The 14,813-nt window shown below is 43.2% G+C and overlaps 1 protein-coding gene across 3 annotated transcripts in view; it reads right to left on the reverse strand.

The window, feature by feature from the left end:
- Positions 1 to 992: 992 nt before the first annotated feature.
- The window catches only part of UGCG (UDP-glucose ceramide glucosyltransferase), an 82,441-nt gene continuing 68,620 nt past the window's right edge, over positions 993 to 14,813 (reverse strand). For all 3 annotated transcript variants that reach the window (XM_085886179.1, XM_085886177.1, XM_085886178.1), the window contains 3 exons: positions 14,491 to 14,577; positions 2,751 to 2,940; positions 993 to 1,995 (listed from right to left, as the gene is read on the reverse strand). In XM_085886179.1, coding sequence (XP_085742305.1) covers positions 1,825 to 1,995; positions 2,751 to 2,940; positions 14,491 to 14,577 — 448 coding nt within the window. In that variant the 3' untranslated portion in view covers positions 993 to 1,824. The remainder of the gene's footprint in view (positions 1,996 to 2,750; positions 2,941 to 14,490; positions 14,578 to 14,813) is intronic.

Below are 14,813 nucleotides of genomic sequence, written 5' to 3' on the forward strand. Positions count from 1 at the left end.
GACATACATGACAAAGTTAAAGGGAAATCCAAACATATGGAGGACTTGGTGTCATCAAGTGAAAAGTTTGTGCATCTCGGTGTGTCGGCTCTTCCCAAAGCAAATTAATGTGTCATTGGTTCACGATTTGAGTTCCACCTTGCAGTCGCACAAGTGGTCCAAAGGAATGGGACTCCGAAAGGCCGGCACACAAGTACAAGTACATTCTTGATATTTTGAAAGTCATGCGTACATCAGGCAGAGCTGGGCACAAATCTAGCTCAAAATGGGCGTTCAAATAAGGAAAAGGTAGCTCACTTACAAATACTGTCACCACACATCTGCAGTCTGTGTAAGAGCTGACTGCATTAGAACAATGTTACATCGTTTACAGGTTTACACAAGCATGGCAGTGATACGTTTCCACTCATGGATCATTTGTACAGATTTACCGACAAAAGCAATGCCCATCCACACTTTCCAAACCCACCCATGCTGCAAAACTGCTTTTTCACTTCACACCAACCATTCTATCACGTGTTTCCAAATTAAAAAGTAATTATCCCCACACCCAAACTTCCTCTTCCCCTTTACCCTTTGCATATCATAACCATTTAGTCCTCATTACTATCGCTAATACTACATACATTTTATGTAAGTTGAAAACCATACAAAATTGACCATTTGTGCATGAACACCAAGACAGGTGTATTTTAGTTCGCTATTATTAGTACTGTGGTCATCCTTCACACTTGTGAGTAACTAAAAAAAATAAAATACAGGAAACAGACAGGATGCAAAAAAAAAAAATCAAATAAACACAAAACAAACATGCTTCAGAAACAGCAACAACCATTAAAAAATAAATAAATAACAAGCATGTTGTTGCACTGTTCCACATAAGTTAAGAATGATAGCATCTCAAATAAAGTGATGTTCCTGAAAACTCAGCTATTTAGGCCAGTTCGTTGTGATGTGGTGGATGGAGGAAGGAATCGGGGCAGGGGTAGGGAGGGAGGGAGTGTGGAGAGCGACGGTGAGGCTCACCATCAGTTGGTTGTCATAACAATATCAAAGGAACTAAAATGCAATAAGCACCTCATATATCCAACCACACATCATTTATCCCAGAAGATGCGAATGGTAACACCGACGTGGTCAAAATCGGTCAATTCACTTCCACAAGGTGTGCACATGGAATTGGCAAAGCAGCCACCAATTCCGTCAAATCGCTACCCTTTCACATTTTCACAAGGTGCATGTCTCCACTCTTTGAATCGAAACCAAAACTATTGCTGGCACCTTACACTGTACACATTAAGAATGTCGCACAGTGTACAGAATTTGTGGGAAATATAAAGCCACAAATATCTCACAAAATGCAGGATTCACAACAACAAAAAAAATTGCTCGTCCTGTCTCCAACCGCCTTAGCTGGTAGTAAGCACAGCCAAAGATATATACATACACACATACATCTTAAAGTGAGTTTGAGTCAGTCATTCCTCCCCACTGTGGAGAGATCCTGAAAACTCGACTTCACACCATTTTCGTAAACACAATATGAAAAACTGAATGTAGGAAACAGGAGAGCAAATGGGTACCCAAGCCTGAGAATTACTGTTCATGGTTCCCTTTCTCTGAACTATTGCTTCACCACTCAATATACAATTTGTTACATTATCCACATTTATCTACAATGGTGCAGTCATCCAAGCCAAAGAAAGTTCATATTTACAATCCAGCATTCACAGATGCAGCAACAATGTTAGAGTAGCTTGAAAAGCAACCCGTACAGAGGAAGATGAATTAGGAAGACGGTGGAGAATAGATAGAGTTACTGGATCACATGTCGATAACTTCCTCTGCGGTGCCTCCACAGCGCAAGCGGTACCGTCCAGTCCGCCAGCTGATAACTGGATCCCAGAGAGCTGCACAGAAGATGAACAGGGCCATGGATTCCCTTATGAACCAAGCCACAGCATAGTCCAGTTTGGAGAAGCTCAATGGACCACCCTAAATGAGAAAAAAGAAATCAGTTTAATGCAAATGATGAGATTAGTGCAATTAAGCATGAAACACAGCAGGTTGTTGTGATGTGGTGGATGGAGGAAGGAATCGGGCCAGGGGTAGGGAGGGAGAGAGTGTGGAGAGCGATGGTGAGGTTGCAATGCAATGTAAACAAGTAAACAATGTTGCAGACAATAAACGTTTTTGGTTTTCACAGATGGAAACAATCAAAACTAGAAGGGCACCCGGTAGAGCGCATACCACCGCCCCGTAATGCCTGATCTACGAGAACATATCTGGCTAAATACATTTTTGAAATATCATGCCAGATATCGTTTATGAGCGCTATCTCTCAATGGTGACGAATCACTTAAAAAATTCAAGTAGTCGGATCCGGATCTGGATCTTCACCAAAATCGAGTCAATTTTCTGCGATCACACACCCAAACTGTACACCAAGTTTCATCCGAATCCGTCCATAACTTTTTGAGATACCCTGCTATACATAAGTTTAGTCCTATCTCTCAATGGTGAAGAAGCACTTAAAAATTATCAGATTTGGATCGGGATTCGGATCTTCACCAAAATCGAATCAGTTCGTCCTTGTAACACACACCGAACATGTCCAGAAAATTTCATCCAGATCCGTCTCAACTTTTTTTGAGATATCCTGCAAACAGACGGAAAGAATGGGGTGAAAACATAACCTCCTTCACCCTTCGGTGGCGGAGGTAATTATAGTGAACTGGATAAGCACGCACCTGGACGAGCCTGAGCTTGATGAAGTCCAACAGAAACCAGGCAAAAACATAGCAAAGGAAGGCCAGCACAATATCCCACTGGAAGAAGTAATGTGCAGACCAACTGACCAACAGACCTGACACAAAGCACTCGGAAACTGGTTCGCACACTATGGTGGCTGGCACCATATGAATCCTTAGTTTTGTCCACCTGCACAAAACATACAAGAAAATTATCATTTATTCTGAAGATGTCAACGCTCACACATAACATTGCTGGCCAATAGCAACGGTTAGGCAGAGCCAAAGGGTGGATCATGCAAAACAACACATTTTTTGCACATGATTTAACATTTCGACATACTCTCGTCCTGCCCGATGTGGCTTTGAATATATGAAGATGTTTCAAAAGCTACATGAGATGTGACGGAGATCACAGTGGAGGAAATTTTACCAAAGCCCTGCCCAAGACTCGGTAAATCGCCACACTGATCCTCCGCATCTGAACAAGAAAATCATGGTGCTCCAACTCCTGATTACTGACCATTCAAGGCGTATGCAAATTATACTTATGGCCAGCCTATCCGGTGTCGTTGGCTGTTCAGGTATGGTGTAAACACGGCCTGCTGAGGGGTCCAGCATCTTGGTTTCTCGACTCAGAATACTATCAGCCAGTCTTCAATGGTAATTAGAACGAGAAAATCCACTTGGTGGCACTACGCGTGCAGTTATCCGTCCGTGTGAAATCAAAGTTGACTTTAAACCCATTGACATTTCTCAGATGCAGAAATTGTGCAATTTCTACCTCCCAGTCCCACCACTCACATCATGTACCGTATTTTTCGGCCGATAAGTCGATATGGAGTACAAGTCGAATTGGATAATTTTCCCATTTTTCTTTCCTTCATTCATGGACAAGTCGATTTGGAGCATAAGACAAAGCGAGATCAGTTACAGTAGTTAGAAATACTGTCATTCGGACAGGACAATAGATGTGTTAATTCCTCCCTGACACTGACACATCACTGCCGCCAGTGCACTTGCAGGGTCATGAATATTAATGAGTTGTTTTGTGAATATTATTTCAAATGCTCTGTGGGATGACATATTCGATAAATACGAATGTAAATAGTTTTTCAACATGCTTGTTATCATATAGAGGTACATTATTTAAAACAAGCTACAGAATCATGATCAGCACTGGCTCATAGCACATTACATTTTGTCTCAGTTCATTACTCCTCAATAAACATTAACACCTGACATTTGTTGTAACACAAGCATTCAATGTTTGTCCACCTGGCTTTGCAGCTGCGATTAGCCTTCTTGGTTTTCTTGGTAGTCTACAAGATTCGGCTTCGTCCAACCCAAGATTCGTCTTCGTACAAATACTATTATTTCCCCGGTGTTCACTGTGCTCACTGTGTTCGATAGCTCGATCGAAAACTTCGACTTCTCGATTCCAGATCAGCCACGAGGCTCACCCAAAAAGCCATATCAGGATGAGGGGAACGCCGTATCGCTCCGGGCTTACCTCCCCTTTGCCTTCCCAATGCACCAAATATTTGAGCATTCCGCCGAAGACACAAAGGCCTGCCTCTCTCATCCTGTAACCCTTCTACTCCACACTCGCAACTCTCTCGTCCCAACAAGCAACCTCGGCCCGACATTTTGATAAGTAACCCCGTAACTTCATTTGTGTCTTTCATTTGTATTCTATGTTGATTTGCTTAACATTTGTCTCGAATTATGAAGTTAAGCGAAGCTGAAAATGTGCCCTAGGAATGCATCAGGTTAGGTCAGGTCAGGTCAGGTCAGGTCAGGTATGGGAGCATGTGCCAGAGCAGCGCGTCGCTGCATCCACTTTCCGCCGGTACTCCAATGGCCTCCATCGAGCCATCCCCCAGGCAGATGCCTAGCCCATCCCCATCTCCTTGAGATGCTGATCAACATTCTGCAACCACGAGGCACGTGGTCGGCCCATTGGCCTCCTCCACTCATGAGACTCCCTCGCTGAGAGAATCTGGTGAGCAGGATCAGCGTCAGGAAAACGAGCCACATGTCCATACAGCCGCAGCTGACGCTCACGGACTATGCAGGTAACAAATCTCATTTGAGTCTCTCTCAACAACCACTCGTTGGTCACAAAGTCCGACCAGCGACAGCCGAGGATTCTCCTTACCAGCAGTACCACACCCCATGATCCAGTGAATCCATGATTCCTCAGGCCCCACCCAGACATCTATCGACCACTGGCTCACAGCCAGCAGAGACATGAATATCACTGCCAAGATAAGTGAATCTCTCCGTGACCTCAAGATCTTCACCACCAACAGGTACAAACAAGATAGCAACATCTAAGATGTCATTGAACGCCTGGATCTTAGTTTTGACCTGGGAATCCGTAATCCCAGCGGCTTTGACTCCTCGTCCAGCAACTTGAGGGCCCCCAAAAGGATATCCAGAGTCTCCACAAAAATGACTGCATCGTCTGCCAAATCAAGGTCAGAGATCTTGACATTCCCAAACGATGCACCACAGCTTCATCTCTCCGACATCCTCCCCAGAATCCAGTCCACACAAGTGCTGTGCTGAAAAGTGTGGGGGCCAGTACACACCTCTGACAAACTTCAGCAACAACTGGAAATAAGACAGAAATTGTATCACCACATCTCACAGCACTCTCAGTTCCACAGTATCGTTCAGACATCAGATTGATCAGTTTGGTGGCACCCCAGGAAGATCAAGAATCCTCCAGAGGGCATCAGGATTCACTGAAGCAAATGCTTTGCAGAGATCAACATAGGCTGCAAGCAGCTCTTGCCGAAACTCTCGTCTGCGTTCGGTGAGGACCCGAAGAGCAAGGATACAGTCAATCGTTGAGCTCTTTGGTGTAAAGCCTGACTATTCTGGGCCCTGGTGCTCAAGCAGATGGTGGCGAACCCTATGTCCAAACGCTTGAGCTCAGATGATAACAGAGACAGGTGATCATCCTCTCTTCGGGATAGGTTAACCCAAGGAGACCGCCGTCTGGTGGATGACACCTCAGCACCACCCTGACACACACTACTGCAATCCAACCCAGGAAGGTTACCCCGTGTTTTTTCTCCTATGATCAAAGAGTGGGGGTCCAGAAGGCTTTGCCCCAATCCTGTCATCCGGTGAGCTGCCCTTGCGAAGGGCAGCTACACAGGAGGTACTCCCACGGAGTGGGTTTTCAGTTTTCTTTGCGTTTTTAGTGTGTTTTGTGGAATGAAGGGTTTTACAGTGCCAGTAGTGCAAATCCTGCCACCAAATTCCGAATAAAAAGTAACCCAACTGCAGGAGGACGTCCGCAGACAGTTGGGCACTAGATATGGATGGTCGTTGGCTCACAAGGAGCTCCTCCGCCCTTTGACATGTTTTGTTGTTAATCCTGCTGGGTGTCCATATCACACACCCTCCTCACCAAGAAATCTGGTGGGGAGATGGTTTAGTCGCTGACAACCTGACCATGAAACAGGTTAGTACAGGTAAGCCATAGATCAAATCTGGCTTGAACTGACAAACAAAGAATGCATCCTCTCCCCCCCCCCCATTATAACACTACCTCCATGGGAGTATCTTGTCTGTTTAACGTCATATTTCTTAACGTCGCATTTTCTAGGAACAAATCCACAACGTTAAGTGGAAACTTGCTGTAATTTGTTTTAAATTAACAATTTTACAATTTCAGAAAATATCACACTTTACAAATTATTTTCATTTTACTTTTCAGTTTTTGTTTTTTTCAACATTACAAATTCAGAGCCAAAGTAATGCTAAACTACCGCTTTGTTTTCCTCTTCATGTTTTGATTCGTGTTCAAAATATAACATTTAATTGAAATTAAATTGCTTTTCCATCATGAACTGATGTTTCTCGACAGAGGGACAGACAGAAGTGAACCAATTGCTTAACCCCACTTTTCGCTTCACGTGCACGGGGTAATGAACAACTGATCATATGTGCAGCGAAGACAGATCATGTATAAAGCAGAGTATTAAAACACAAAAACAAAACTTTTCAATAACAAAGGGATACAAGGAATCCTAACACGGAGTCCAGAGGCGTCTGGCCCATCATGCCTGCAGTACATGAATACTGCATTCATCCAATCTATCAGTTTGTCGAGTGTTGAAGGGTTGCGAGGAGAGGAGGAAGAAGGAGGAGAGGACAGGAAAATCGTGAGGCAGGCACAGAGACGTCGCAGTATTTTATATAAAGGGTGTCTATAAAGTCGTTGTGCACCATTACAGTTTATCGTGTGTACATCTGAAGTTATGAAACTGTAAACGGCCTATGACGGCATAATTCATAAAGTGGTGTTAATGTTAATGTTGTTAATGTTGTTTTATTGTTGCTGTTAAACCCACAATTCCCAAGGGTTGATTGATGAGTTGATATTTTCTGATGATGCAACATTCTGATGCGGAGAATGCTGAATGCCTCATAATCATGTGTCCCTAACCCTTCTCTCGGTACCCATCCTTCCCCGTCATGCTCAACTGCCCCTGGACTCTGTCTTTTGCACCTCAAAAGGCGGAGAAGGTTCTTTCAACCCTCAACTCTGACTTTGCAACTGGACCAGATGGCATCAGCTCATGTGCCTAAAATCCTGCTCTGCTGCTCTTTCCCATCCTATCTCTACCCTTTTCACCCTGTCATTAGTTGCACTAGGTCATCTTCCATCTTCTTGGAAATCCACAAACATCACTGCATTTCATAAAAAGGTGAAAAAACGAATCCCTTCAACTGCAGACACATCAGCTTGCTTCCAATCATCAGCAAGGTCATGGAATCCATCATCACAGTTGATATGAAAACCTTCCTTTTCTCCAACATGCTCATCTCAGATCACCAATTTGGTTTCAGACCAGGTCACTCCACCTCGGACATGCTGCTTCTACTCACCCAACAATGGATGGAGGCCCTCAATGTCAGACATGAGATCAGGGCCGTCTCTCTGGACATATCTCGTGCTTTTGATACAGTCTGGCATTATGCCTATGGCATCCAAGGCCAACTCTTTACTCCCACCTGTGTAACCAACTTACATATTCTCTTAAATCTCATTCTTCTTTCCAGGTCTTCAAGACAGCTATTGACCACCATCACAGATCGTCCCCAATCTAAAACCATGATAATTTTTTACCCTTGTTAAACCCACCCCAATCCAATCCCTCCTCCTTCCAAATTTCCAGTTTCCCTCTTGTGAGTTTCCTTCTGCTATATCCATCTTGTCCACCCTATGCATCCTCTCCTGCCCCATATTCCTACACACACCCATTGTTTGTCCAAGTCTGCCTCTATCTTGACCTTCAACATTGCTGTTTGTTTGTTTGTGTCTCTGTCTCTGTCTCTGTCTCTGTCTCTGTCTCTGTCTCTCTCTCTCTCCCCCCCCCTTCTCTCTCTCTCTCCATCTCTCCCCATCTCTCTCTCTCTTCCCATCTGTCTGTCTCTGTCTCTGTCTCTCTCTCTCTCACTGTTCCTTTTGTCCTGTTGTGTCCTGATCTGTTCAGTGTACTAATTCTAGCTCTTCCATGAGCCTCAATTATGTGTGCAAATAAAAATTAATTCCACATCAGTTGCAAAGTCAACAGCCACAGTTACCGCATTTGGGTAACAGAAAAGCCTCAGGAAGTCTGGCACTCCTAATCATTGAAAGAGACTCAACAAAAATCGATGTCTGTTGCACTCTCAGGAAGTCACACATTAGCGGTGCTTGTTTCTGAAGAAGCAACAGTCAATGGTGAATGTTACTTTCCAATATTGCAGAATTTCTTTATCCCTGAACTACGGCAATTTAATCTTCCAATAGCACCTTATTCCAGCAGGACAGTGCTCCATGGCACTATGTTTTGAATGTGCAACACTTCTTGAATGACGTCTTAATAGCCAAGTGCATTGGTTGACGTGGACCAAATTTATGGTTGTCGGGTGAGGAATGAATGAACACCGACAGGATATTGACCTTTTAACATACCCTCTGACAAATATCAGAATCACTATGCAGGTATCCAATCAACCATCCATTTGTTACCAAAGCTACCATCCAGTCCTGCCAATATCTATGTACCCTTCTCTCCTCAATGCATCTCGGTACCAAGCTAATTCCACTCTAAATCTATCTATTGTTTCTGCTGCCACTACCTTTCTCGGGAAACAATTCCATACATTAACTACTCTCTCACTGAAAGACCCTGCCTTACTTTCTCAACTCTATTCATCTTTACTCTCAGGCTGTGACTCCTGGCCCAATCACTGTCCATTCTGCTGAAAAACTCAGTGCATTTATTTTGCTAATGCCCTTGTTGTTGCTGCTGCTGTTTTTGTAGCCTCAGTCCTTCATCAAGTGAAAAGACTGATGGAACCAAAGTATCCAGCAGTGTCCACTGAACGCTCCCATATATCAAGTGTAGAACAGATGTTGAAGATGCACCTTTGTTGGACCAGGGAGGAGCAGACAGCAATTAATGTGTGCAGTGGTTTTTGGCTGGATAGAAAGAATGTACACGTTGGGTTTAGTGTGGGTCAGAGCCGATGTTGATATTGCATAAAGGAGGGTGGTATCCAGACCGGTGTGTAGCCAGATGGACTCTTATTTAACAACTAAGTGTTGCTTCAGAAGAGTGAATTTCTGGGAGGGTGTGGTTGAGGATATTGTTTGGGGGACGATGTTCTCTGGACTGTGATGATGGACAGTTGTGAATGTGATGGCACATGGATGTGTTTTGTGGTGGAAGTATAATATGAAAGAAATGAGATTCATTACGAGTCGTTATACATTTCACATGTCGTTGGGGTGTAGGATGGGTGGTCGTACAGTGACATGAGTGAGAGGGATGTTGAGCTGCAGAGATGATGAATCAAGTGTCTTTCATATTTAGATAGATTACAATGGGATGTATGTATTTCTGCATCGAAATGGGCTATGTTTGTCGATCTTGTACAATCTATTGCTATCCTGAGAGCTTTGTTTTGCATTTTTAAAAAAAATATTATGGTCTGAAGGAGTGGTGGCCCAGCTAGGGCTGGTATAATTGATGGTATTCTGGATGAACTGTTTGTAAGTTGTTGGAAGTGATTCTTGTATTGTCCAAAAGTTGAATGAGTGAGTGCTTTCCATGTGTTGATTTTGCAGTTAGCATTGGCAGTAAGGTGATCTGTGTGTTGTGGACAGGTTATATGGGTATCCAAGGTGATGCCCAGTAATGTTAGATGCTGTTGAGAAAAAAAAAAGTTGATTGAAAGGGTAATGGTTGGATGTGCATTGGATTAATGTCTGTCTTGGGTGAGAAGGGTTATAAAAGATTTGGGTAGAGATGCAGTCATGCAGTTCAGAATTAAGCATTTTCAAGATTATAGAAATATTGCTGAAGGGTGTTGGTAGCTTGGACAAAATTGGAATGTGGTGAGGCAATGGTTCGGTCATCTACATATGATAGAAGTGGGGAATCTGTTTGAGGGGTCAGGTGGTCATGCGGGAATAGATCGAAGAGTAGGGGAGATAGAGTAAAAGTAGAGTATGCTCCCAGATATCTTGTGTACTGAACGCTCCCAGTGAAGCATAATAAGTGAAGAGTAAGGGTAAGGGTGATAGTACAGAGCCGTGTGGGACACCGCGTTAGGTAGAATTATGAAGGAAGAGAGGATGTTGTTTATTTGATATTGACCTTTATTTGACATATATTTGTTTATTTCATCTTGACGCCCAGACAATGTTTGTTAACCATTTCTTATTTTTGGTGAGCATGCTGGTGTTGAAGATGTTTTTTTTTTTTAATGACAATATGGCTGGGGGACGGTATCAAAAGCTTTATTCTTGTCTATTGCTCCTCCTTCACATGAAGTACAAGGCTGTGGGTAGCATCATTGGCTGAGGGCATGGCTGTGCCGCTGATGCAACGCTCCTATTGCCAGAACACTGGCACTCATTTCGCCGACCTCAAAAGGATGACAGGCTGAATCATCTCCACTTGGTGTTGCTGAATCATCTCCACATCTCCACTGTCATCCTTCCGAAGTCGGCAAAATGAGTGCCAGCATGCTGGTATATTGTGTCGGAGTGGCGACCTGTCCAGGATTGTACCCAATAGCCAAGGAGACTGCTTAGGCAGCACCAATGCTCTGCACAGAGTATGGTCCCAATGGATGGATGGATGGATGGTTAAAGGGCCTAGGTGTTTCAGATGGATATTTGAAATCCTGTAGAATTGGAGTTTTGACCATTTTAAAAAGCATATCTGTAACGAATTGAAAGGTGAAAGGTGGTGGAGCTTCATTGTCACGTTTCAATCTCTTTAGCCTCTTGGTGATTGATCAGTTTCTGTGAATGGTAGGTTTGTGACTAAATGAAGCGTCGCAGTTTATGAGGTTGTCCGATTGCTGCATTTTGTTTGGGATTGTGCCATCCTGATTGATTACTGATTAGTCTGATGGGTTGGGTTGTTGCACGAGTTGTGCATGTTCATTGTCGTTCGAGTTGTGTATGTACACCAATAACCTGCATTATCTCAAACATCTCTATCAGATCCCCTCATAATTATCTACTTTCTTAAGTATAAAGTACTGTCTCCTTCAGCTGCTCCTTATCGGGGATGCAGAACAGCCCGAAAATCAATCAATTCACTTTAGAATGACACCCTCTCTATTACACCGACATACTTTCTCACATGTGGTGACCAGAACTATATACAATGCAATATTCAAGGAGATGACTCACCTAATCTCTGTACAGTTCAAAAAAATCTCTAAATTTATAATTGATTCTCCTGCAAATACAACCAAAAACCTGTTAGCTTTATCCATGGCTGTCTAGCAGTGGACTGTCTGCATACTGCATGCTACAACCCCCATATCTTTCTCCTGTATCACATGCTCCAAAACTGCCCTTTGCATTACGTAATCCTTATCGATTGCAGAGTTCTTACCCAACAACATCTTATATTTCCTCATCTTAAACAGCATTTGCCAAATCCTTTGCCCAATCTATGAAAGTATCTCAGCTTTCCTGAACCTGATCACACTCCTCTCTGCTATCCATCTTACCACCGAGCTTTGTTTATGTGCAAATATGGAAAGCAGACTTTTAACCCCACTGTCCAAATCATTGATGTAAATTACAAATAAAAATGGTCCCAGAACTGATTTCTGGGATACTCCCATGACTTACAACCTCCCAGCTGGACATCCTCCCACTCATATCCACTCTTTGCTTCCTATCACTCAGCCAGTTATCAATCCAGTTCGCTACTCTACCAGCCATTCCGCAAGCCCTAGACTTTGCTAACACCCTTCTGAAGGTCTAGATACATTAGAGTAAATCCATTACATTTCCCTCATCCACCCAATAATAAACTGCCTCGTATAACTCCAATCCATTCATTGGGATCATGCTCTGTGCAGAGCGTTGGTGCTGCTTAAGCAATCTCCTTAGCTATTGGGTACAATCTTGGACAGGTCGCCACTCTGACACGGGATCCCAGTAAGCTGGCACTCATTTTGCCGACCTCAGAAGGATAACAGGCAGATTCAACCCCACCTGGTATTAATTCAACAGCTAAGTGAGATTTGAACTCAAGATCCCAGGATCCCAAGCCCACCACTCTTCCCATTAAGCCCATTGTGTCGGAGTGGCGACCCATCCAGGATTGTGCCCAATAGCCTTGGAGATGCTTAGGCAGCACCAACGCTCTGCATAGAGTATGGTCCCAATGGATCGATTCCTGCTCCAACCAGCAGAGGGCATTAGTACATCAGCAGCACAGCCGTGCCCTCAGCCGATGATGCTACCATGCAGCCTTGTGCTGCATATAAACGAAGTAGTACTCTTCCATATATCTTTTGCTTATCCTTAATCATACTCCTTGCCTCCCTGCTCAAGCATCCTGGTCTCTTGCTGCCTCATTCCTCATGACTTTCCAAACTCATCAACTTTTCTATCCCAATGATCACTCACACCAGAAGCCAATTAAAAGCACTCTACAAGGACTCATATTGATGTGATAAAAAAAGTAAACTTTGCATGCTTACTCTTCTTACCATCTCCAATCCACACAGAATCCTCCACATTAAATCCTTCCTTAATGTCATCATGGTTTCTCTCAAAACAATACTATTTTACCAAGATTGCTGTAGCTCTTCCTATTTTATCTTTCCTACCCCATCCATGCATCTTGTAGCCAGATAGTTATATCCTCCAATATTTCTTCTCATTAAACCATTTCTCCTCACTTACACCTAAACTGTACTCATTGCTGTCAAACTTCAGCTCAAGCTCCTCTATTTCATCGTTTACTCTCACAGCTTTAGTTTAGAATGTTTTCAACGTTTCCCTTTCGTCCAACTAAGTTTTTCCCGTCTGCCCTTACCAAACGTGTTACCAGTTCCAGTTCCTCCCTTTTCCCCCTCTTCACTCTCCTCTAGCCCAAAATAAAAATCCATAGCTTCCTTCGTTCCTATTGCAAACCTTGCTGTCCCCTTTCTGTCTTGGAAATGGCCATCATTCTGAAAACAATCACTCCTGCTTTTTCCACCAAAAATGAAATGACCATTCATCTGAAACCACTCTGAAATAACCCTGGTTGCTCTCTGCATACTGTCAAACAAAGGAAAAGTAAGAAAACAAAAAAAACCCTCCACTATTCAAATGTATGATCAGCTAATTGTTGGTTTGAGTATTGAAATGATGCAGAAAAAAACCCCCAGATAATTAGCAGATGTCTGGCATCGGTATCATCTGCAGTCATCCCTCAATATACAGATATTCAATATCCGGAAACTTGCTCCAATGGAAATGAGTAATCAGGGATTAAATTTAAACATGTGGAAGTAAGAATCTCTGTAAAGGAAATTCTGCATCATAAAAAAAAATATACCTTTCGCAATTTCATACTTGGTCGTTTGTCACTGCGTTTCATATGATGCCCCCATGCGTCATTTTCCCTCGTGGACAGCGGTCCGTGTGGCTTACGCTCCTTCGGTTTTCACACTTGTTCAAGACTATAAAGTGCTTCCCCCCCCCCCCACCCCTGCTCAAGATGTATGGAAAGCGACAGCAGATGTCAGAAGCTTTTACTCCCAGAGAAGCAAGACTCCCGATCTTCACTGACAATGATCCTTGCAGCCAGGCAAACCAATGATTCAATGAACTGCTACAGGAACTGCACAAGGAAAAGAAGCAACATGCAAAGCAGACAAATTTGCATGCACATTTCTCCAAGAAAGATGATGGGGCTGGTACTTCCTGGGATGTAGCCACCAAGCCTGCCACTGGTCAGAGGATGTGGATGATGCTGCCACCCCTCAGCCTGCCATCTCTTCAGAGGATTTGGACTACTGTGCCACCCCTCAGTCTTAAGACATAGTATTTTAATAAAGTTTGTTGCATTAATATGCGTATGTTTTACATCGTAGAGTGAAGATTTTGTTCCAGAGGAACCTTTCTCCATTGATATCATGGGAGTAGATCAGATAATTAAATTTGATATATGAAAATTCACTGAACTGAAAGATTTTATGGAATGTAACTCTTCCGTATAATCCAGGGATTACTGTACTTGTTTTAAAAGTCAGACATATTTCAATACCCTTGTAAAATCATTTGCAGAGAACACAGGTTGATTCATCCACCAATGTTATGAGAAACTATCACTTTGAAGCATTTTTGTGCAAATATATTTAGCCAGCGAGAAAAATCGCCTCGTAGTTTGGCCCGTGTTGTCCAGGCTAGAGAAATCACCTGATTACGCGTGACTGAAACAACGAGATGGAGTACGTTCCAGGATTCTGCAGTGCCACTTGTTGCGCCATTGCAAACTGCCAACCCCTGCATGGAACACATTGGAGTAACCATCAAAACACCAAACGGAAACCTTTAACATGGCTACAAAACAGAAATCAAAACATGCTTTTGTTTGCTCCTGAAGTATTCATGACAATTATGCACGTACATATGACATCCTCTTGGGGGGCGGGGGAAATTATAACCAAAGACTAAAAACCAAGAATGAAGGGATGTGGGGGGAGGCAAGAAAGTGGAGAATGAAAAAGTATCCAACATGT

Source organism: Eptatretus burgeri, chromosome 6 (genome assembly GCF_056783735.1).
Source record: "Eptatretus burgeri isolate ZD-2024b chromosome 6, Ebu_testis_v1, whole genome shotgun sequence".
Lineage (NCBI taxonomy): Eukaryota > Metazoa > Chordata > Myxini > Myxiniformes > Myxinidae > Eptatretus > Eptatretus burgeri.